The 24,997-nt window shown below is 34.3% G+C and overlaps 1 protein-coding gene across 3 annotated transcripts; it reads left to right on the forward strand.

Annotated features, from left to right (window-relative positions):
* Positions 1–2: 2 nt before the first annotated feature.
* On the forward strand, positions 3–13,676 carry traf2b (Tnf receptor-associated factor 2b). Of its 3 annotated transcripts, none has more exons than XM_056402893.1 (11): positions 3–128; positions 5,185–5,387; positions 6,396–6,474; positions 6,709–6,807; positions 8,943–9,104; positions 9,198–9,272; positions 9,798–9,872; positions 10,926–11,150; positions 11,248–11,551; positions 11,847–11,995; positions 12,090–13,676. In XM_056402893.1, the coding sequence occupies exons 2-11, from the start codon at positions 5,212–5,214 to the stop codon at positions 12,306–12,308; spliced, it is 1,563 nt and encodes a 520-aa protein (XP_056258868.1). In that variant the 5' UTR covers positions 3–128; positions 5,185–5,211; the 3' UTR covers positions 12,309–13,676. The 3 variants fall into 3 exon arrangements, with proteins under 3 accessions (XP_056258868.1, XP_056258866.1, XP_056258869.1); XM_056402891.1 differs by lacking the exon at positions 3–128 and adding an exon at positions 147–570; XM_056402894.1 differs by lacking the exon at positions 3–128 and adding an exon at positions 2,932–3,420.
* The last annotated feature ends 11,321 nt before the right edge of the window (positions 13,677–24,997 follow it).

Raw genomic sequence — 24,997 nt, forward strand, 5'->3', positions numbered from 1 at the left:
TTACGAAGTAAGCGCATGCAGCAAAAATTGTAAACAGCTCACCAAAGGTTGAGTTGCCCTTCTCATGCCGTAACGGACAGACAGTTTCGTTTTCTTTCTGTCGACAGAGGCGCAATCCAGACGGCAAGGTTAGTTAGCTGAGGCGATGTTTTTTCTTTTCAAATAAATAGGTTAGCAGTTAGCTGACTGGGTAATTAAACTTGCTAAACCCATAACTTGACTGTAACTACAGTCAAGCACTGCCTAACTTAGCATTAACCTAGCTGCATAAAAGTTACGTTGCTACTCATACACATAAGTAAATAAAGTGTAAGTTAAATACGTTGTAATGTTACGTCATTGCTCCCTTTGAACCAATAATATAGACGCTAAAAGAAGTAAATATGACAAATGAAGAAGTTATTCAGTTCCAAGCAGACACAAGTTAACGACTAAGATGCTGTCAGAGTTCTGAGTCAGACCGACGAGGCTTTTATACCCTTAGATGCTCACGTGTTAGGGAGGACACTACATATACTACGTTGAGGTGGTGGACTATTATAAAACGAACAGGCACTGTTTGGGAGCTCGGTGAGTAAAGACTCAGGTTTGGATTCACGACACTGCCGCAGATAGTCTAGAGACCCTTGGCATGAGTAAAAGACGAATATTGAGCAAGAACATGGCGGAGTGACAGAGCGAACATACAGGGAACAGGCAGGGCAGGGAGCAGGAGGGTGTTTTCACACAGTAGTCGAACTAGAAGTCGGGGACATCTTTTTGAGACACTAAAAGAAATGGCTAGGCAGACTGAAGGGATAGCTTGATAGCACTTTATTTTTCCAGGGCATTGTTTTGAAAAGCAGTTATTGGTGGTATTTCTTTCAGAAACGGAATTGTAAACTTTTCACAACTGTAGCTTACAGTCCAGATGACAGTGTGGATACAGTTCAGACAGCAATAAAGCTAGTATTTTCTGTTTAGGTTGTTTATGACAGCTCAGTTTTCAGAGTTTGGCTGGTTGTGCTTACTGTATGGTTTGCTTGTTTCCATGTCACTTCAGTTCTTGTTTTAAAGGTTCTGGTCTGTTTATTAGTTTTTTCAGGAAAGTGGATTGGTGTTGTATGGCTAAGATAATATGTTTTCTACATGAGATTGCCTGATTTAATGCTTATTTTCACTGCATTTGTTGTTGCCACCCTCTCAATGTTTCTATGGATACAAACTAAACAACAGCTTGGGTGTATTGTGTTACTAATGAGGGCTTAGCTCATTTCTCACAGCAGAGTTAATCATTATGGATGATTTGACTTGTTAACCATGTTCTTTATGAACAAGTTGGACGGGTTTGAACAAACGAAACTTGTGAACTGAATCATAGTAGTTAACAACTAGTCATCATGAAATTTGAATATATTCATCTGTCAGATACATAGTCAGATGATTATACCTGGAAAAGAGTTTCCAAAGCAAAGAAGCCATGGGCTTTTCTTAGATGTGAAATGTTAAACATTTCCCACCTTGGCCGGTGTTCTTCTTGAAACTGATAAGTAATCTAGAGAGGAACAAGACAACTGAATAATTTCTAACCATTAGCCTAGAAAATTCAATGTAAATGAACCAGTGTTGCTGTTTCACTTCCCATGTAGTGGGACTGAAATTTAAAATGTGGAAAATGTTCATTTAAAGTAATATTGATATACTAAAAATAAGTAATGTTCATTAAAAACATGAAAAAAACATTATAATGAAAAGAAACATTATACTGTTTGTAGCTTGAATGGTTACAATTATGATGACTAGTTGATGCATGACTGGTCATATGTTCAATTGACTCATGTCTATGTCTCATGATAAGCGTTTGTTAAGTTCTCTTGCTATTTGTCTTTTGAACATGAGATTTTCATTACAACTTCTTCTGTAAGATCAGTATGTCAGTGTGATGTAAAAGTTGGCTGCTGTGTTTTGGTTTCAGAATGCTAGTGAAATCATTCATGGTGCACAGTAACCTTTTAATGTTCCTAGTTCACATATATTTTCTTTATCTCACTTCCCAACACACAAGTTTCAGGAGATTTCCTATTTGAACAAAAATAGGATTTGGATATTTCCTACTTGTATGCCACGTCAACAAAAAAGTTAATCAAATTCATGACCAGCAAAAGCACAATGAGTAAGCCTTTCTCAGCCTTATCCCAAACTGTTTAAAGTTTGTTGGGCTGTCTTTTCAAAGAGGCACAACATTTCCATTGATTTTCCCCAGTTAGTTTGCGCATTGTTTGTAACCAAAATATGGTGTTTAACTCTGCTAGTGTAAACAGGTAGTCTTGCTGCTCTGCAAAAGTCTGGCATTTTCAGTGAGACTGAATTTTAATTTATGGGTGAATTGTTCTTTTTTTAAACATGATTTGACTGAAGCAAATGAATAGGTGCAGACACTGTCCTTTGTACAGCGCAGTTCAAATCATATAAACTACAAATTATGATGCAACCTTTGGCCTCCTGCTAGAAGTATTTCAAAGGTTATACTCTCATGTCCGGACACGTAAAACTGCAATCAAATAACTACGCACATGAACTGCTTGTTGCATAAGTATAGTTTACGATGTGAAACAGAAAAGTTTGGTGGGTATGTGGGAATATGTTGGTATATGATGACATCTGCTGGTTTATGGTGAAAAAAACTTTTTTTCCCCCAAAAAGTTATTGTTCAATAATAAATCATGCATTTTCTAACAGAGTAAATATTCATATAGCAGACACCCTCACAAAAGAAAGTACTTTTTGTGAAGGTGTAAAAGTGTTTGCAGATTTCTTGTACAAAATTTTTTTTTTGGACAATTATCACGATGACTATGATATTGCATTTTACCGACACCACTGCAGAAATTTTGTTTCAGTCCCTACACTGTAATACAGCATACAAAGATTTTGTGAAATCAAGTAATGATTCGTTATAAACTTAACTTAAAAATTTCAGTTTTTATTTTGAGACTAAAATGACTTTTTCTGACTTCAAGTCATTAAAGTTTCTAAAGAATCATTATCAACATATTAGCAGAATTCCCAGCATACATTGTTGTACTCATTATTCGATCTATAGACAGCTTAAAATCATTCCCAGTATGGTAACAATACTTCCAGCTTAATCAAATGAGCATTACTGGCATTGTTTGTGAGTAGGAAATATACAGCTAATGAGATGACGCACTCTTGCTTCCCCATTTGTTTTTGTTATAGCCATTGATGAAAAGATAAAGCTAAAGCTAAGTAGGAGTAAACAGCATCACCAGCCAAGCAAAATTTAATCAGTGAAGAAAACTGACTGCGGTGGAAAGTTGTCACCACTTTTTACTTTGCTTTGACTTTTATGCTGGCTGGTGTGGTCCGCAGAATTCTTGCACCATTCATGCAACTTTCAGTCACTTTCTGCCCATGAAGGTCAGTATAACAATGCTTTTCTTCCTCTAGAGCCCTTGGCACTACCTCGTTTAAATCGAAGAAAAACCTGCAGGGTCTCGGAACCTTATTTAAACTGCACAAATTACCTGGTGGTACACCTGTTATTTATTAGTGACTACTCACTGCCTTCACTTTGCTGCAGTGTAATTCATGATACTTCCACTAAATGGCACTAAATGGAGGAATATTAAAATCATAAACATGGTGGCTTCATATTGTTGCATTTTAAATTTTGCTTCATGTAAGCACAGTTATTATACAAAGAAACAACTTTGAGCCATTGTGGATTATGTTATATGAGTGGGCAGAGCATATAATACCCACTAGATGGTAGCAAAAGCACGATTATTAGCCTCGGTACTCAATAATAAATTCCAACTTTTGAGTACCAAATACCACGTGGTAAACCTATTTCAAACTTCAGTGCGTGCAAATGGAGCATGTAGATAAAACAATGACATTTGATGTCACATAGTTTGATACCTTTGTTCTAGAGCAATGTTTGGAAGATTGAACGTTTTTAAAATGTCTGTCATTACCCGAAGAAAAAAAAAAACCCGCACAGACAGGCTGAACACATGATGGTGCTATAACCCACAACTTTATGTTTTGACCTGCATCTCCTGAATTGGAACAGGGGGCAGCCATGATGATCTGTTGTATCAGTAGTTTATTTATTTGGGAGTTTTAGAGTTGTCTGTTGTTCGGACTAGGCTTTCGACTCTTAGCCAAATTAACATCCGATTTTGACCAACAATGTTCAACCTTTTCTCTATTTCTCTCTCTTGTAGGGTCAGTGAGTCATGTCACATTCACATTCCAGAGAAACTTATCAGATAAATCTGTCCAGCATATCTGTTCTCAGGCAGATCAGTATCTCTCCCATAGATAGCTTTCCCCGTAAGACTTCATGATGCGAGATACCCCAAAAGAATTTACGTGTGACTTCGCATAGACTTTGCAGATAAGGCGAGCCATTTCATCATGGTGTGCGTGTTAGCATGTCTTTCACAGCAAAGAAATGCTTACATTAAATTGGCCAAAGATGAAGCTGTGATTACAGTTTGGCCAATAACTTTATAGAACAAAAATGTATTCCTCGCATTATGTCACAGCGAAATTTAGTGGCACACAGGTTCCACTGTAGCCTCAAGGGTTGTACACCGTTTTGAATTTCATGCAAAATAATTTGTTATTTAAATTTTTTGCATTATGACCATTGCATATGGAGTTGAGAGGAAAAGCTCTTTAGAGAGTGATCCACACTGCCTAGAAAATCCAAATTTCGTTGTACTATTGTGAAATGACAATAAAGGCATTCTATTCTATTCTTTTCTATTCTACATTATTTTAACATGCCTACCTCATTTGGCTGTGACATATAAAACGTGTTTGAGGCTATAGCTGCTAAACCTCACATTTTTAAGATGGTCTTTCACAATGATGAATCAGCCTCATATTTTCACGTATAATGATCAGTTTAAAGGGGCTGCTCATATTCAGTATATCTGCTGAATTCCCCGTGTGCTGACACATCCAACAGGTATAATTCTACCATACCAGTAATTATTCACCAGTTATGTAATTTACTGGTGCATTACTACCCGTTGGAAGTGTTCATTAAGTATTTACTGGTATAATCAGGGAAAACACAAAACATTGTGGTTAATGTGCTGTCTGTTTCTGTTGCACATGTTATTGTTTGGCTGTTGACAGCTGTTGACGTGTGTTATTCATTCATAGGATATAGCACCAGATTGATGGAGAAGAATGGCCCGAATCTCGTTGGACTGTCCCAGCTCTTTACCAGGGATCCCCCTCAGTGTGCTGTCAGTGCCCATGGAGAATAAATACAAATGTCAGCAGTGTCTCCAGGTCCTGAGGAGGCCTGTCCAGGCTCAGTGCGGCCACCGCTTCTGTGTACACTGCTTCAAGCAACTCACCAGGTAGACTGGAGGTCGTCAGACCACCTACAACCGTGTGAAATGCAAACCCCCTCCACACCCTAATGCTTACCTTCTTACTGGACATGCTTCAGCACATCCTGTGTTCTTACCTCTGCTCGCCTCTGGGGATTTGTCTGCACCCAAGATCAGTTACTTTGTGCAGCCTCATCCCTCACATGACTGGACTCTAATACTGATATCACTGATCACAAGGATCTGGCTTAGGATGCTGACTCATTCTCAAGGTCTCCATTGTTTTTTCCTACCGCTGACTCACTGTTTGTTCATTAATGGACTCATGCATTTTGAATTTATTAAGAATACATTGGTTTGTCACTTTACGTGTAATGATACTTTGACAGTATCATTAGACATAAGGTGAAAAAAAATTGTTGAACTTCACTGAAAATTGATAATAATAGCTAAACATAAAAACCATATAAAACGTAATATATTAAACTAAACTTTAAAAAAAAAAAAAAAAAAAAAGGTACCAGCGTCTCATTTTGCTAATCTTCCAACATTCACACTTCAGCAAAAAGCATTTGTGAAATTTGTCTAAAAAGTCTAAAAACAAGCTGTGCATGTGTCATTTTGGGTGTGCATTGCTAGCTGAAATTGATGTTTTGAAAGGTGATTTCACATGACCCTTTATGTGAATTCATTTGGCTATAATGATAATTTCACATGTGCTTTTTGTTTGGGTTTTATTTGTGTGTTTGTGTGTGTGAGTAATAGTCATTTATTTGTCCTCAAGCCTCAACTCTTCAATAGCTAATACATTTTTCTCATGAATATCCGACACCTTATCAAGCAAATTACTGCATTTGTATAGCTCTACAGGCTTCTGTCGCTGCTCTTGCATTAATTAATCATTCATCTACTTGAGCTGTGATCCATTTTGGTCAGCAGTTGTTCCAGTCATGGATCAGCAAGAAATTGTTGCTGACTGTTAGTGCCAATCAGCTGATTTTCACTATATAGTCACAAACCTGTTTTGTTTGTTAGCTCTGGCCCAAAGCCTTGTGAAGCCTGCCGCCAAGAGGAAATATATGAGGAGCCTATTTCCATTCTGAATAGTAATGAGGTAAGATATGAAATTTTCAGTTTTCAACCAACATTGTTCTTTCATGAGACATTTTCCTTGTAATCAGTTTCCCTTCCCTCACTCCCACTATGGTTTAAAGGAAAATCAGACTGTTATTTGATGGGCAGTCTGATGGGGATTTCCTACACCACAACCACACACAATGCAACCCACTGTCTGTTTGCTCTTGGCTTTATGATTCACTGAACTCTTTGTTCTTTTCTCTTTTACTAGGCATTTCCAGACAATGCAGCAGGTCGAGAAATTGCAAGTCTGCCAGCCAGGTGTTTGAACCAGGGCTGCGATTGGACAGGCTCAATAAAAGAGTATGAGGTAAAGTATAATGTTCTACTTTTTGGAAATGTGAATGGTTTCTATTTGAGTGTTTATCTCTACCTGGCCCATATTAAACCTTGTACAAGAGTCAGTTTACTCCTTTACCACACCCAAACCAGTCCTGTTAGTACTTTTTAATCTTTCTGTTCTGTCACATTTTGTACGTTCCTGGGTAATGTGTTTATTCCCCTTGAGGCCTTAGTTCACATCATGGTTGAACAACGTGTCTCTATTGCATGCACTGCGGCTATTGCTGCAGAGAACAGGAAGTGAAACTAACATGCAGGCTGGAAAGTCCCTGTCGTCTCTAGCTTACTTATCAACAACAGCTCAGTTGGAAAGTACCAGGATATGACAGGCAGCTTAACCATCAACCTGCCTGACCCTATTTGACTGCTGATGGCGTTTCAGTTAGCTGACCATAACGTGATAATGAAAGAGCTGGATTTATACTGGCTGTAAAACCCAGAACAGAAACAGGCATTAAAACCATATACTTCAGACAGACTAGGGTTTGTGCAAATACAGGAAAGCCCCATCATAACCACATTAGCTGGTTGTGTTCTGGTTTGCATGTGTCATCCGTCTGCAGTTTTGTGTCTGCTGTAGATATTTCAGTGTTTGGTGAGCTTGTCAGTGTGTTTGTTTAAGAGGTGGCATCCTGGTGCTAATTCAGTGTACAGGATGTTTATAGTGGTTGTTGTTTGTTTGTGGTTTTAATTAACCATACCCTATGAGCGTCTCTGAATGAGATTCTAGATAGGAAACGTTACAATAAGGTGATGGAAGGAAATGTGTTTAAAATAAAACACTAGTCTGACACTGGAAATTATTTTGCATGCTTTGCAAATGTGGCTCTGTTAGCTTGCCGATGAACCTTACTATTCTTTATTTATGACACACGTGCTTGCTGTCTTTGACCATGGCATGTAAGTGTGCTGTAGTTTGCTGTGCTGGAGAAATAACTGCTGTTGTGTGATACACCCATGTTTGTATGAATATTTGTGTGTGGCTGTCTTAGTCACTGTTAGTTAGCCATACACACCCAAAACTAGATCTCACGAAGCTGGAAAAATAGACTAAACGTGGTTTCTGAGTGGCTTAGTGAGGAGAGGGATCTAACTGAAACGCTGTTCGAGATTAATCATATTTAGTATGGTGATTCGGTTAAAGGTTTGTCAGTGTAGCATGTCTGAAAGTGAGCAGTCAAAGCGAAAAACAGGCTAACCTACCTGTGGCTCTTGTTCTGTGGCTTCAGAGTGCTGATGGTAGTCATTATGAAAGCAACTACTTCCTCGGTTAACAGACTCCACCTCACAGTCGAGCTCCACCCCTTTTGTTTCCCGGTATTTTTCAAAAAGAATATTGTGCGGCATTTTTAAAAATAACATTACCAAAATTATTATAGCTTAAATCAAAAACACCCTTTTTCACCCCTTAATTTATTGCTGTACTTCTACTTTTTATTTCTATGCTTCTGTTTCTTTTGTACTTTTATTTCCTCATCTTCCAATGACTTCCTAGTTTTGTTTTTTGGTTTCTTTTTCGTGTATTTTAAGGTCAAGTGTTTAAAAACGATCTCTTTTTTTCCCTGTCTTCTTTAGTATATTACTTGTGTTTTAACAATCATATAGTACAAATAATGAAATACTAAGTCCTGGAATATTTCTAATTGGGTTACAGGAAAAGAACGTAATAATAATAATAATAATAATAATAATATATACCTTCAATGCTATTGCATTGCAGGCACACAATTAAGGAATCATAATTACTGAATAGCACACATAATTAAATGAATGTACTGTGTTGTTACCGTTGATCTTCCTTTATGCAGCGGAGATAATAAATGGTTGCGAAAAAAAGAAACAGCTTGTTTTCCATTGCAACCAGACCTGCTTATATATGAGGGTGTGTCAGTTTGTGTGTAATCTTCATTAAGGACTGACAAAAGATTAGCAGGTTCTACCATGCCATCAAATTATATCACACAAATGACTTGGAACACCATAACATTCAACTGTCATTCTTTGATAATATTATTGAAAGGTAATAAATAGGCACATCTGGGCTGCATGAGAAACACAAACTTTAGTTATGTGGTGGTAACAATAGATCTGTCCGATGTATAGGCTCAGCATGAAGGTCGCTGTGAGTTTGAGCGGATACAGTGCGACGCCTGCCAAACCTTGATCCTTCGTACAGAGAAGGATCGACATAATGAGAGAGAATGTGAGGCAAGAACGCTCAACTGCAAATACTGCAAAATGACTTTCAACTTTAAAGACATCAAGGTGAGAGATAGAGATTATCTAGAGTAAAGCAGCTGCCTGTTGTGTTTCCAGGAATGGACACAAAATAACATTCCCTTTCATGGTGTATTTTAGGCCCACGATGAAATCTGCCTGAAGTTTCCCTTACATTGCAAGGAGTGTGGCAAGAAGAAGATCCCAAGAGAAAAGGTCAGAGAAATTACCCAAATTACCCTTTAACTTTCCATATAAATTTGTATATGAGGCATTTGGTGTGGTAATGCTTGACAATTTCCTCTCTGAACAAATGCTATTAAATGTTTTCACTCTGTAATAAAATAAAATTATAAACAGACTATCAAATTACAACATTTATAGCCTAAACAAACGCTGAACACCTGGGCCATATATACAGGCACAGTGCTATAAAAAAAGACATGGAATTATATGAAACACAAGCAATAGACAAAGTACCCAAGTTACAACAAATGTGCCATTAAGCTAGATAAAATCCCAGGAAAGCCGACTGCATACCTGTGAATTCCACATACTGATCACCTGAACATTTAACGTCTCCTTTCTAATTAAAGGTTTGGAAAATGGTGCCTCAGAATTCCCTTTATGGCCGCTTAGTTTTCTTTCAGACTAAGAATCCTGTGCATGACTTTCAGTTTGAGTTGATGTATTGTTTGGAGCTGGTCCACTAACATTTCCTTTGTCCATTCTACCTTTCAGTTCAATGATCACAGCAGAACCTGTCCCAGGTCAAAGAGCGCCTGTCCATTCAGTGAAGTGGGCTGCAAATCTGTGGTATGTGTGGTAATCGACTCAAATATAATGCTTTCATTGTGTTATTTTTCTTTTATTTAAACCTATTAGGTGTTCACATAAATACAGTGTTGTAAGATGCCTTTTTTTTATATATTAAAGGAATAATTCAAAATTTTAAGAAATTTTGGAAAAAAAAAGTTTATTTGAGAAATAGTAAATTGCAATTTTTCACAATTAATTTAAACCATGATATAGACTAAATTACTAATCAATTAATGCAGAAAAGATAAGATATAACAAGTTGATTCGTGAGCTTTAGAGATGTTTCCTTCTGCTTCCAGTCTTTTTGCAAAATTAAGCTAAATGCCCTCACGCATTGGCTGTATTCACATACAGATATGAAAGTGTATTGATCCTCTGGTCTAACTCTCAAAAAGAAAGCAATAAGCATATTTCCTTTTACAATCTGCACCAAAATAATTCACTTAAGACGGTGGTAAAACAGCTTTGCAGTGGACGCCAACTGGCTGGTATTATCCAACAATTTATCTAATCATAAATGTATCAGTAGCAGCGTATATGTATAAAATACCAAGAAATTGCTGTTGCAATTGTCACGCATTTGTGTTCATATGTTTCACAACTGAGAAATAAACAAACACAACAACATAGTCTATGGTAAGATTTCTGTCTGGGCTGTTGTGGTTTGAAGTAGGTGGGACTCAATTTGAAAAATGCGATGTCACTGTGATATTGCAAGTGCACTGTCAAAACACACCCACACAATTTTAAACTCTGATAATGAAATATTACCTGAGGATGTTTAGTCCTAAATATTTAATGTCACAGAGCTTTGAAGCCAGACTTTCTGGAAATCTTAAACAGATTAGTTTTTAATGTAAACACAAAACAATCAGTTGATATTTCATTAAAAATTTACCAATGTTTACCCAAAAAATGAATGAATAAAAATAAGTATCTACATTTAATAAATAATAAATATTCCATCTTCTAAATAACAAAAACAATTTTTGACCAGTTTCCCAAGTTGCGACTTTGTAGCAGCTAAATAAGCTTCGTTGTGTTTCTCAGATAGAGAACGGGAAGCTCAGTGACCATGAGCACAGCAGCACCATGGAGCACTTGCGTCTGCTGCTGCCCATGGTGATGTCAGTGGCTCGGGCACGTACAGAGGCTCCTGGTCCCGGGGAGTGGCAGGAGGACTCTGGTCTGAGCCTGTACAGGGCTCCTGAGGAGGGAGACGTTATGGGCGCCGGAGCTGCAGCCTCCGCACAGTCTGTGGATCTGGAAAAAAAGGTGAGTCTGGAATTAATGGAATTAATGCTATTTGTTAACCACTGTTGTTCATGGGTATTGAATGAGGAATGACAAATTTGTTGCTGTCTCTCAACAGGTGAACGCTTTAGAAAACATCGTGTGTGTCCTGAATCGGGAAGTGGAGCGCAGTTCAGTAACATTGGAGGCTTTCTCACATCAACATCGTTTAGACCAAGAAAAGATTGAAAATCTGTCCAACAAAGTACGACAGCTAGAGAGAACGCTGACTATGAGAGACTTGCAGCTGTCTGAGACCGAACAGCTGCTCCAAGAACTCCAGTTCTGCACTTACGATGGAATATTTGTCTGGAAGATTACTGAATTCTCTCGCCGCAGACAGGATGCTGTGGCTGGTCGAACACCTGCAATGTTCTCACCTGGTAAGATGAAAGAAAATAACCCGACACCACCGGGCATCCATTTCAAAGGTCTACTTTACATGTGGCATATTTTATGTCGGAGCTTCAAGATTATTTTTGAATTTGATTGTGTTAAGTTCACATTGTTTGCATGACCTTAACTCTTGGCTTTTAGACAAGGGGAATTCCACTGATCTACACCCTCTTTGTCCTTTAGGGAGTGTTAGGGAGTGTTCATGTCACTCCTATTCTAATATGACATAGTTTTTAAGGCTCTGATTACATTCTGGATTCTTCCTTTTCTTCCTTCTCACAGCATTTTACTCCAGCAAATATGGCTACAAAATGTGTCTGAGGCTGTATTTGAACGGTGATGGAACCGGTCGAGGAACACACCTTTCACTGTTCTTTGTTGTCATGAGGGGCAAGTATGACGCTCTGCTCAAATGGCCATTCAGTCAGAAGGTAGGAGAAAGTGTAACTTTCCACTCATTTTGATCCATAATCACTGGAACAAATGGCACAGATTAATAAAGTCCTTCTCCTCCTCTTTCCCCAGGTGACTCTAATGCTTTTGGATCAGAACAACAGGGAGCACATTATCGATGCTTTCCGCCCTGATGTCACCTCCACCTCCTTCCAACGGCCAATCAGTGAGATGAACATCGCCAGTGGCTGCCCGCTGTTCTGTCCACTGGCTAAACTGGCTGGCAAGAGCCCCTATCTGAGAGATGACACAATCTTCATTAAAGCCATTGTAGACCTCACCGGCTTATAAAGTGCACTGTGGAAGATGCACATAACAAAAAATAAAAATTAAACAATGAAATTAAACTAAATGATTAATAATTATAATATATATAAATGAAAATATTTTGATAATAATATGTTTTATAATCTATTATATTATATTATATTATATATGTGACCATATTACAAAATATCGTGTACACACTATACATTAATACATACATCTGTTAGTATTTTGATATAGAGCTGTCAGCAGGCTTTAAGAAGAAGTGCTTAAAACAGTAAGACCTATGGGTTCTAGTAACATTAAGAGCTGCTGAGTCGAATAGTTATGATCTTTCATGATATAAGAGGTCTCCAATCATTTGTGTACTGTGATCCTAATGTGACTCTTGGCATTTGAATGAAATCTTATATCTTATTACTAAATCTTAAAAAAAAAAAAAAAAAATCTTTAATAAGTATATGTTTATATATATATATATACACAATAGCCCAGACTTCGCTTTGCATCATGTTAAACTTAACCTCTGTCAAACAGTACAAATGTTACCAGGAATTCTTCCTTACATCAGAGCAAAGCAAATAGTGACGTGTCTCCTTTCAATGAAACAAAGGATTTCAAACACAATTTAAATTCCATGGCTTTAGCCTGTTTGACCTAAGCAGATCTGTTCCTTAGATAAAGCAGGCCACTCTTTCTCATGTCTCGATGATGTATCAGTCAATTGTCATCTCTAGTTTCCTAGTGCAGCACTTAACATACTTATATGAGTCATTTATTTTTGCCAAATGAGTAGCTGCTGTAACCCTATAGCAAACTTACACAGTCAAGCCTAAAGCAAACAGCTTTATACCTCAGATGTATTATAAGAAATAAACAAAAGAATTTAGGCAAAATGGCCTAGCAAGTGTGATCTATAACAAATAATAGAAAAATTGTGAAAAAAAAAAAAAAGCTTACTGTTTAACCCAAATTTCTGCTTAAGATGTACTAGTAACCAGAAATGTGCACTATAACACACACACATATATATATATATCTATCCTTTGTACTAATAATGCTTTGGTGTATTGGTGTATTATATGTACATGTATAACAACATTTATTATTAATCAATCTACTATTGTGTGAAATGTGATAGCAAATTTTAACCAAAGAATGAACACTAGAAATTATATTCTTTACCATAGATTATACTGTATTTCAAAATAAAATTGGTTAGGCACTTTGATTTATACATGTTTTTACATATTTTTTTTATTTACTAACATAAAGAATGCTTACCTGCAACATTAAAATTGTCTTTACTGATTGTTGATATACATCTTAATTTGAAGGGTTCTGTCAACTGTCTTTTATACATCTTAATCCGAATAAACTTCACAAACTTCATACTTGTTGCTTTTGTCTAATTGTAAATATACTGTATATACGAATTATTTTTAATTCAGCATGTTTTGCCATGTTCACTGCTGTTTCACTGCTATTTTGTCCATTATGAAGGAATATATATACATCAGTTCCTATGTTTGCATACAGTGGTTGCATGTTTTCAGCTCCACATGTGCTTCTGGTGAGAATTTCCAGACTATTGCTCGAGCCAGACAGAGTGCACAAATCTTAGTTTTCCCCCACCTGCTAAATTCCACTTTAACCTCTATGGTTAGGTCAAAAATATTCTGACAACCCAAGTCCCCTTTTATTGCAGTTAACCATGCTGATGATTTTCCCCTGTGGGACACCGTAGGCGATTTATGTGGTTCTATGCCAAGAGACATTTGAGGTGGTTTCTGCTATGCCTGCATCAACTCAAAACTGTCACCTCCTTTGCAGCATGGTGCTGAAGGAAATAACCACACACCAACCATGTCACCAAAAAAAAATAAAAATAGGTTGGGCGGTTTGTTAACCCACTTACTGGTGTATTTAGTTGTTGCTGTTGACATGAATGTGGGCATGATGTGCTGTTTCTTTCCTTCACGTTGTAAGAGCATGTGCTGGCTGAAGTAATTTGCCCCAAAACAAGGGAATTTTACATATAAAGGTCAGTTTAGTTATGTGTTGAACTACACAGCCTGTGAAGTCACACTTTACAGTTGTGTAATGTCTGTGGCTCTAAAAGGGAGTTTTGTCTAGTCTGAGAAAACAGTAATCTTGTTTTGGGAGACCACGAACTTGAAAAGGCTGCCTTGTAATCTGGGGCTTGGACTTTAAAGACATGTACATTTACAGTACCAAAATGTGTGTGTTCATGTGTGTGTGTGTGTGTGTGTGTGTGTGTGTGTGTGTGTATATGTGTGTTTGGGGGGGTAAGTCTTTGGAAGTGCAGTACTAAGTTGCCAGAGTATGGTTCAGGTGCATATAAGACATCACAACATAGAAGAACTCGTTGAAGTATGAAGAACTCTGCATGAAGGCTGATACAAAGCAGTACTGGTGTAAAAATAAAAAAAATTACTAGCATCACACTTCACAGCTTTGTATATGAAGATCAGTAGCTGCATGTTGGATTAAAATCTCCTTCAAACAGACTTCATGCACACAGCAAGATATTGAGTTCAAGGTTCAGGTCAACCATCAACTATACATGTACTATTGGGTAAATGCAAAGCCGTTGTTATTGTCACAACACCAAGCTTGGGAAATGTGATACTTTAATATGTTTATATGTCAATAAAGGATCAGTTGACCAGTATCGCAAGTATAACACTAGCAGCTCCTTGAGGCACAATCACGACAATTATTTGATGGATTTTTGTGAAATTTAGTACACATAGTCATACTCCTGCAAGCATGAATGGTAATAAATTTGGTGATTATCAGTTTAAAATTTTAATTTGCTGAATTTGATTTAAACCAAATACTTGCAAAACATTCCCATTTGTACCATAGAGCTAATTAGCAAATTTTAACATGCTAACATGCAACACTGAGATGGGGAACATGGTAACTATTATATCTGCTTAATATAAGCATGTCAACCTTGTGACTGTGAGCATGTTAATGCCAGCATTTACAGCCTCACAGATCTGCTAGCATGGCTATGGACGTTGTTTAAATTGAATTTTATTTGCGTCCATTGCCACCAACCATCGAGACTTCTCAGCTTCAAGTTCATTTTGCAGGATGACAGCATCACCAAATTCTTGACAAGTATTTTTCAGGTAATTGAAACCTCAGCTTTCTGATCAAAACCTCAATGACTCAATATGGAGTTGCTTCACTGAAGTTCTGCTGTTACTGCATTCTGAACAGATAGGTCATTCTCACTGCATGTTAACCACAAACACATCCTTCATAAGCTTATGATCTAGCGAGGCTAAACCCTATCATCATGACATGGTTAAAGTTTTTATCCGTAATTACACTGTGACGTTTTTTATGCATTACTATACTATGAAATGTTTTGATGTTTTTATGCGTAATTTCACTATGGCCTTTTTTGACATTTGTATGCTTTACTATACTGTGGCGTTTTCATCCCTTACTATACTATAACGTTTTTATGCCATATTATACTATTATGTTTTTATGCTTGAATAACCTATGACAGTTTTTGACGTTTTTATTATGCCTGACTATAGTATGACGTTTATTGCGTTTTTTATCCCTTACTATTCTATGACATTTTTATGCCATACTTTATTAGGACGTGTTTTTGACATGTTTTGATGCCTTATTATACTATGTTGTTTTTTCACTTTTTTTTTGATGAAGTTTTTATGCCTTACTATACTATACCGTTTTTTGCTGTTTTTTTGCTTCACTATACAATGACGTTTATGCCGTACTATGCTATGTTTTTATATGCCTTACTATACTATGGCATTTTTAGACATTTTTATGGTTTATTATACTTTTTTCTCATACATTACATTTTTTACGGTACCATGACGTTTTTTTTAAATTTTTGCGCCTCACTATACTATAATGTTTTAATGCCTTACTATACTATGACGTTTTTTGCTGTTTATATGCCTTACTATACTATGACATTTTTTGCTGTTTATATGCCTTACTATACTATGACATTTTATGAAAATTTTAAGCCTTACTATAGTATGGTGTTTGTTGACGTTTTTATGCCATACTTTATTAGGACGTGTTTTTGACATGATTTGATGCCTTATTATACTATGTCGTTTTTTCACTTTTTTTTGCCATACTATACTATGTCGTTTTTTCACTTTTTTGCCATACTATACTATGTCATTTTTTTCACTTTTTTGCCATAGTATACTCTGTAGTTTTTTTCACTTTTAAGGCCTTACTATACTATGACGTTTTTTGATGTTTTTATACCTTATTATGGTATGTCCTTTTTTCACTTTTTTTGTCATAATATACAATGTCATTTTTTTTCATTTTTAAGGCCTAACTGTACTATGACGTCTTCATATCTAACTATAATATTATATTTTTTGATGTTTTTATGCGTTATTATACTATGTCATTTTTTCACTTTTTTCCATACTATACTATGTCGTTATTTTCATTTTTTTTTGCCATAGTATACTGTGTTGTTTTTTTCACTTTTAAGGTCTTACTTTACTGTGACGTCTTCATATCTAACTATAATATTATATTTTTTGATGTTTTTATGCGTTATTATAATATGTTGTTTTTTCACTTTTTTTGCCATACTATACTATGTTGTTTTTTCACTTTTTTTGCCATAGTATACTCTGTAGTTTTTTTTTACTTTTCAGGCCTTACTGGACTATGACGTCTTCATATCTTACTATACTATGACGTTTTTTCACTTTTTTTGCCATAATATACTCTCTAGTTTTTTTCACTTTTTTGCCATACTATACTATGTCCTTTTTTCACTTTTTTTGCCATAGTATACTGTGTAGTTTTTTTCACTTTTCAGGCCTTATTGGACTATGACGTCTTCATATCTTACAATACTATGACGTTTTTTCACTTTTTTTTGCCATAATATACGCTCTAGTTTTTTTCATTTTTTTTGCCATACTTTACGATGTTGTTTTTTTCATTTTCTTTGCCATAGTATACTGTGTTGTTTTTTTTTTACTTTTAAGGTCTTACTGTACTGTGACGTCTTCATATCTAACTATAATATTATATTTTTTGATGTTTTTATGCGTTATTATAATATGTTGTTTTTTCACTTTTTTTGCCATACTATACTATGTTGTTTTTTCACTTTTTTTGCCATAGTATACTCTGTAGTTTTTTTTACTTTTCAGGCCTTACTGGACTATGACGTCTTCATATCTTACAATACTATGACATTTTTTCACTTTTTTTGCCATAATATACGCTCTAGTTTTTTTTCACTTTTTTTCCATACTATACTATGATGTCTTCATATCTTACTATACTATGACGTTTGTTGATGTTTTTATACCTTATTATGGTATGTCATTTTTTCACTTTTTTTGCCATAGTATACTCTGTAGTTTTTTTTACTTTTCAGGCCTTACTGGACTATGACGTCTTCATATCTTACTATACTATGACGTTTTTTCACTTTTTTTGCCATAATATACTCTCTAGTTTTTTTTACTTTTCAGGCCTTACTGGACTATGACGTCTTCATATCTTACAATACTATGACGTTTTTTCACTTTTTTTGCAATAATATACTCTCTAGTTTTTTTTCACTTTTTTTTCCATACTATACGATGTCGTTTTTTCACTTTTTTTGCCATAGTATATTGTGTTGTTTTTTTTCACTTTTAAGGCCTTACTATACAATGACGTCTTCATATCTTACTATACTATGACGTTTTTTGATGTTTTTATACCTTATTATGGTATGTCATTTTTCCTTAATATACTATGACATATTTTGCAGTTTTTATGCCTTATTATATTATGACCTTTTTTGGTGTTTTTATACCTTAGTATAATATAATGTTTTTTTCTGTTTTCATGTCTTATTATACTATGATGTTTTTTGATGTTTTTATACCTTATTATGGTATGTCCTTTTTTCACTTTTTATGTCATAATATACAATGTCATTTTTTTTCATTTTTAAGGCCTAACTGTACTATGACGTCTTCATATCTAACTATAATATTATATTTTTTGATGTTTTTATGCGTTATTATACTATGTCGTTATTTTCATTTTTTTTTGCCATAGTATACTGTGTTGTTTTTTTCACTTTTAAGGCCTTACTATAGTATGATGTCTTCATATCTTACTATACTATGACGTTATTTGATGTTTTTATACCTTATTATGGTATGTCATTTTTTCACTTTTTTGCCATACTATACTATGTCCTTTATTCACTTTTTTTGCCATAGTATACTATGTCGTTTTTTTTTTCACTTTTAAAGCCATACTATACTATGACTTCTTTATACCTTAATATACTATGACATATTTTGCCGTTTTTATGCCTTGCTATACTATGACGTTTTAATGCCTTATTATATTATGACCTTTTTTGGTGTTTTTATACCTTAGTATAATATAATGTTTTTTTCTGTTTTCATGTCTTATTATACTATGATGTTTTCTGATGTTTTTATGCCTTTCTATACTATGATGTGTTTAGCCTTGATATCATCGTTTTTAACAAGTTAGTGCTTTACCTGTTGCCTTATTAGTTAACAAGATAGTACAGTGGTTAAAGCTCCAGGTTCCCAAGGAGCAGGTGATGGGTTCAAATCCCACCTAGGACCATTCTGCATGGAACTTTAGCTTATGATGTTAGGGTCTTACTATACAATGACATCTACATATCTTACTATACTATGATGTTTTTTGATGTTTTGATGCCTTATTATACTATGTTGTTTTTTCACTTTTTTTTGCCATACTTTACGATGTTGTTTTTTTCATTTTCTTTGCCATAGTATACTGTGTTGGTTTTTTTTTACTTTTAAGGTCTTACTGTACTGTGACGTCTTCATATCTAACTATAATATTATATTTTTTGATGTTTTTATGCGTTATTATAATATGTTGTTTTTTCACTTTTTTTGCCATAGTATACTCTGTAGTTTTTTTCACTTTTAAGGTCTTACTATACTATGACATCTTCATATCTGACTTTTTTTAAAATGTTTTTATGCTTTATTATACTGTGTCGTTTTTTTCACTTTTTTGCCATACTATACTTGGTCGTTTTTTCACTTTTTTGCCATAGTATACTATATCCTTTTTTTCACTTTTTTTGCCATAGTATACTATGTCGTTTTTTTTTTCACTTTTAAGGCCTTACTATACTATGACTTATTTATACCTTAATGTACTATGACATGTTTTGCCGTTTTTATGACTTGCTATACTATGACGTTTTAACGCCTTATTATATTATGACCTTTTTTGGTGTTTTTATACCTTAGTATAATATAATGTTTTTTTCTGTTTTCATGTCTTATTATACTATGATGTTTTTTTACCATACTATACTATGTCGTTTTTTCACTTTTAAGGCCTTACTATACCATGATGTCTTCATACCTTAGTATAATATGATATTTCTTGATGTTTTTATGCCTTATTATACTATGTCGCTTCTTTCACTTTTTTGCCATACTAAACTTTTTCGCTTTTTCACTTTTTTTGCCATATTATACTGTGTTGTTTTTTTCACTTTTAAGGACTTGCTATACTATGACATCTTCCTATCTTACTATAATATGACATTTTTTGATGTTTTGATGCCTCATTATACTATGTTGTTTTTTCACTTTTTTTGCCATAGTATACTATGTCGTTTTTTTCACTTTTTTTGCCATAGTATACTCTCTAGTTTTTTTCACTTTTTTTGCCATACCACACTATGTCGTTTTTTCACTTTTTTTGCCATACTACACTATGTCGTTTTTTTTCACTTTTAAGGCCTTACTATACTATGATGTCTTCATATCTTACTATACTATGACGTTTTTTGATTTTTTTATACCTTATTATGGTATGTCATTTTTTCACTTTTCTGCCATACTATACCGTGTTGTTTTTTCCCTTTTAAGGCCTCACTATACAATGACTTCTTTATACCTTGATATAATATGACGTTTTTCAATGTTTTTATGGCCTATCATACTATGTTGTTTTTTTCACTTTTTTTGCCATAGTATACTATGTCGTTTTTTTTTTCTCACTTTTAAGGCCTTACTATACTATGACTTCTTTATATCTTAATATACTATGACATATTTTGCCGTTTTTTTGTCTTACTATACTATGACATTTTAACGCCTTATTATATTATGACCTTTTTTGGTGTTTTTATACCTTAGTATAATATAATGTTTTTTTCTGTTTTCATGTCTTATTATACTATGATGTTTTCTGATGTTTTTTTGCCATACTATACTATGTCGTTTTTTCACTTTTTTTGCCATAGTGTACTGTGTTGTTTTTTTCACTTTTAAGGCCTTACTGTACCATGACGTCTTCATACCTTAGTATAATATGATATTTTTTTATGTTTTTATGCCTTATTATACTATGTCGCTTTTTTCACTTTTTTGCCATACTAAACTTTGTCGCTTTTTCACTTTTTTTGCCATATTATACTGTGTTGTTTTTTTCACTTTTAAGGACTTGTTATACTATGACGTCTTCATATCTTACTATAATATGACATTTTTTGATGTTTTGATGCCTTATTATACTATGTTGTTTTTTCACTTTTTTTGCCATACTACACTATGTCGTTTTTTTCACTTCTTTTTGCCATAGTATACTCTGTAGTTTTTTTTACTTGTCAGGCCTTACTGGACTATGACGTCTTCATATCTTACTATAATATGACATTTTTTGATGTTTTGATGCCTTATTATACTATGTTGTTTTTTCACTTTTTTTGCCATACTACACTATGTCGTTTTTTTCACTTCTTTTTGCCATAGTATACTCTGTAGTTTTTTTTACTTGTCAGGCCTTACTGGACTATGACGTCTTCATATCTTACTATACTATGACGTTTTTTCACTTTTTTTGCCATAATATACTCTGTAGTTTTTTTCACTTTTTTTGCCATACTATACTATGTCGTTTTTTCACTTTTTTTACCTTAGTATACTGTGTTGTTTTTTTCACTTTTAAGGCCTTACTATACTATGATGTCTTCATATCTTACTATACTATGACGTTTTTTGATGTTTTTATACCTTATTATGGTATGTCATTTTTTCACTTTTTTGCCATACTATACTATGTCCTTTTTTCACTTTTTTTGTCATAATATACGATGTCGTTTTTTTTCACTTTTAAGGCCTTACTGTACTATGACATCTTCATATCTTACTATACTATGACGTTTTTTGATGTTTTTATACCTTATTATGGTATGTCATTTTTTCACTTTTTTTGCCATACTATACTATGTTGTTTTTTCACTTTTTTCCCCATAATATACGATGTTGTTTTTTTTTACTTTTAAGGCCTTACCACTATGATGTCTTCATACCTTACTATACTATGACGTTTTTTCACTTTTTTTGCCATAATATACTATGTTGTTTTTTCACTTTTTTTGCCATAGTATACTATGACGTTTTTTCACTTTTTTTGCCATAATATACTCTCTAGTTTTTTTCACTTTTTTTGGCCATACTACACTATGTCGTTTTTTCACTTTTAAGGCCTTACTATACTATGTCGTTTTTTCACTTTTAAGGCCTTACTATACTATGATGTCTTCATATCTTACTATACTATGACGTTTTTTGATTTTTTTATACCTTATTATGGTATGTCATTTTTTCACTTTTCTGCCATACTATACCGTGTTGTTTTTTCCCTTTTAAGGCCTCACTATACAATGACTTCTTTATACCTTGATATAATATGACGTTTTTCAATGTTTTTATGGCCTATCATACTATGTTGTTTTTTCACTTTTTTTGCCATAGTATACTATGTCGTTTTTTTTTCTCACTTTTAAGGCCTTACTATACTATGACTTCTTTATACCTTAATATACTATGACATATTTTGCCGTTTTTATGACTTGCTATACTATGACGTTTTAACGCCTTATTATATTATGACCTTTTTTGGTGTTTTTATACCTTAGTATAATATAATGTTTTTTTCTGTTTTCATGTCCTATTATACTATGATGTTTTTTTGCCATACTATACTATGTCGTTTTTTCACTTTTTTTGCCATAGTGTACTGTGTTGTTTTTTTCACTTTTAAGGCCTTACTGTACCATGACGTCTTCATACCTTAGTATAATATGATATTTTTTAATGTTTTTATGCCTTATTATACTATGTCGCTTTTTTCACTTTTTTGCCATACTAAACTTTGTCGCTTTTTCACTTTTTTTGCCATATTATACTGTGTTGTTTTTTTCACTTTTAAGGACTTGTTATACTATGACGTCTTCATATCTAACTATAATATGACATTTTTTGATGTTTTGATGCCTTATTATACTATGTTGTTTTTTCACTTTTTTTGCCATACTACACTATGTCGTTTTTTTCACTTCTTTTTGCCATAGTATACTCTGTAGTTTTTTTTACTTGTCAGGCCTTACTGGACTATGACGTCTTCATATCTTACTATAATATGACATTTTTTGATGTTTTGATGCCTTATTATACTATGTTGTTTTTTCACTTTTTTTGCCATACTACACTATGTCGTTTTTTCACTTTTTTTGCCATAGTATACTCTGTAGTTTTTTTTACTTTTCAGGCCTTACTGGACTATGACGTCTTCATATCTTACAATACTATGACGTTTTTTCACTTTTTTTGCCATAATATACGCTCTAGTTTTTTTTCACTTTTTTTCCATACTATACTATGTCGTTTTTTCACTTTTTTTGCCATAGTATACTGTGTTGTTTTTTTCACTTTTAAGGCCTTACTATACTATGATGTCTTCATATCTTACTATACTATGACGTTTTTTGATGTTTTTATACCTTATTATGGTATGTCATTTTTTCACTTTTTTTGCCATACTATACTATGTCCTTTTTTCACTTTTTTTGTCATAATATACGATGTCGTTTTTTTTCACTTTTAAGGCCTTACTGTACTATGACATCTTCATATCTTACTATACTATGACGTTTTTTGATGTTTTTATACCTTATTATGGTATGTCATTTTTTCACTTTTTTTGCCATACTATACTATGTTGTTTTTTCACTTTTTTCCCCATAATATACGATGTTGTTTGCTTTTACTTTTAAGGCCTTACCACTATGATGTCTTCATACCTTAATATTCTATGACGATTTTATGTCTCACTATACTATGACGTTTTTAGACAATTTTATGCCTTACTATGACATATGTGTCACCTATGAGAGGATATATCATAATGAGAAATACACATACTCTGGATATTTGAAGATAGTTTATAAGATATATGAAATACAATATAGTAAAATGCAACTTTATTAAAACAAAATTTCTACACATTTGTATATTATTTTCTTAACAATTTTGTATTAGAATCAAAATTGAATTTTTTTAAGAATTAGCTTTATTTGTCACTACCATAATATACACTTCAACATACATGGAAGTGAAATACAATATATTATAACAAAAGAAATCAGGGTGCAGGTGACATTTAAAAACAACAAAAAAATACACAGGACACAATACACGCGTGGCATAAAAACATTACAAAAAAAATGTAAAGAGAGCAGCATTAAGTCAAGTGGACACCTAGATGATGGTGCATTTTTTGTGCATGTCACCCTCTGGTGTTGGAGGCAGGGATGGGGGGCAGCATTTTCAGGGAAAAAGCTATTGCATAGTCTCATGGACCTTGCACATATGATTTATGGCCTCCCTCCAGATGGCAAGAGTGCAAAGAGGTGTTAGGAGTGGTGGTAGGGGTCAGACAGTTTGTCAGTGGCCTTCCTGTGTAGATGTTTGCCACTGAGGGGAGAGAAGACACCTGAGATCTTCTCTTCCACTCACATTATTCTTTGCAGGGACTTCAGTTCCTGTACCAGATGGTGATGCTGTGTGTCAGGATGCTTTCGATGGTTCAGTGTTCAGTGTTCACGATGGATGAGGGGGAATTTGCTTTTTTAGGTTTCTGGAGGAAGTAGCGGCGCTGCTGGGCTTTTTTGGTGATGGCTGTGTTGTTGATGGACCAGCCCAGGTCATCAGCGATGTGCACCCCAAGAACTTAGTACTGCTGACTTTTTCTACAGCAGGGCCGTTGATGGTCAGTGGGGCGTGCACGCTGCAATCTTTCCTGAAGTCGACTACCATCTCCTCTGTCTTCTCCACATTCAAGGAGAGGTTGTTGTTGCTGTAACACTGCTGTACCAAATAAGAAACCAAAATAAAACAAAGGCAAAATAAATCAAATTTTTCATTGCATAATAAATTTAAAAAATAATTTGATTTCCAAAAAAACGCCAAAAAAAGTAACAAAATAAAATTTTCTTGACACAATCACAACCAGCCTTCTACATCAATAAACCTTTCCCATTTTTCTGTGTTTCTTAAAATCATCATTAGTTTTTGCAATATATCCTTCAAAAATAAAGTAACTTTTAAAAAATTTAATTAAATTGATTAATATTCAAGGAATCCACATCACCAGCTTTGAAAATAAATGTTTACCAAACAAAATAATCAAATTAATAACAATTATTTTTCTGTGTAACATCACTTAACATAACTGAGAAGAAGTCCAGTGGAAAGCTCAGCTGCATTGCATTGCACATCTTTTGAACTTCCCTCCAAAAGGCTGACAAATGACATGACCAAAACAGATATACT

This window comes from Seriola aureovittata, chromosome 18 (genome assembly GCF_021018895.1).
Source record: "Seriola aureovittata isolate HTS-2021-v1 ecotype China chromosome 18, ASM2101889v1, whole genome shotgun sequence".
Lineage (NCBI taxonomy): Eukaryota > Metazoa > Chordata > Actinopteri > Carangiformes > Carangidae > Seriola > Seriola aureovittata.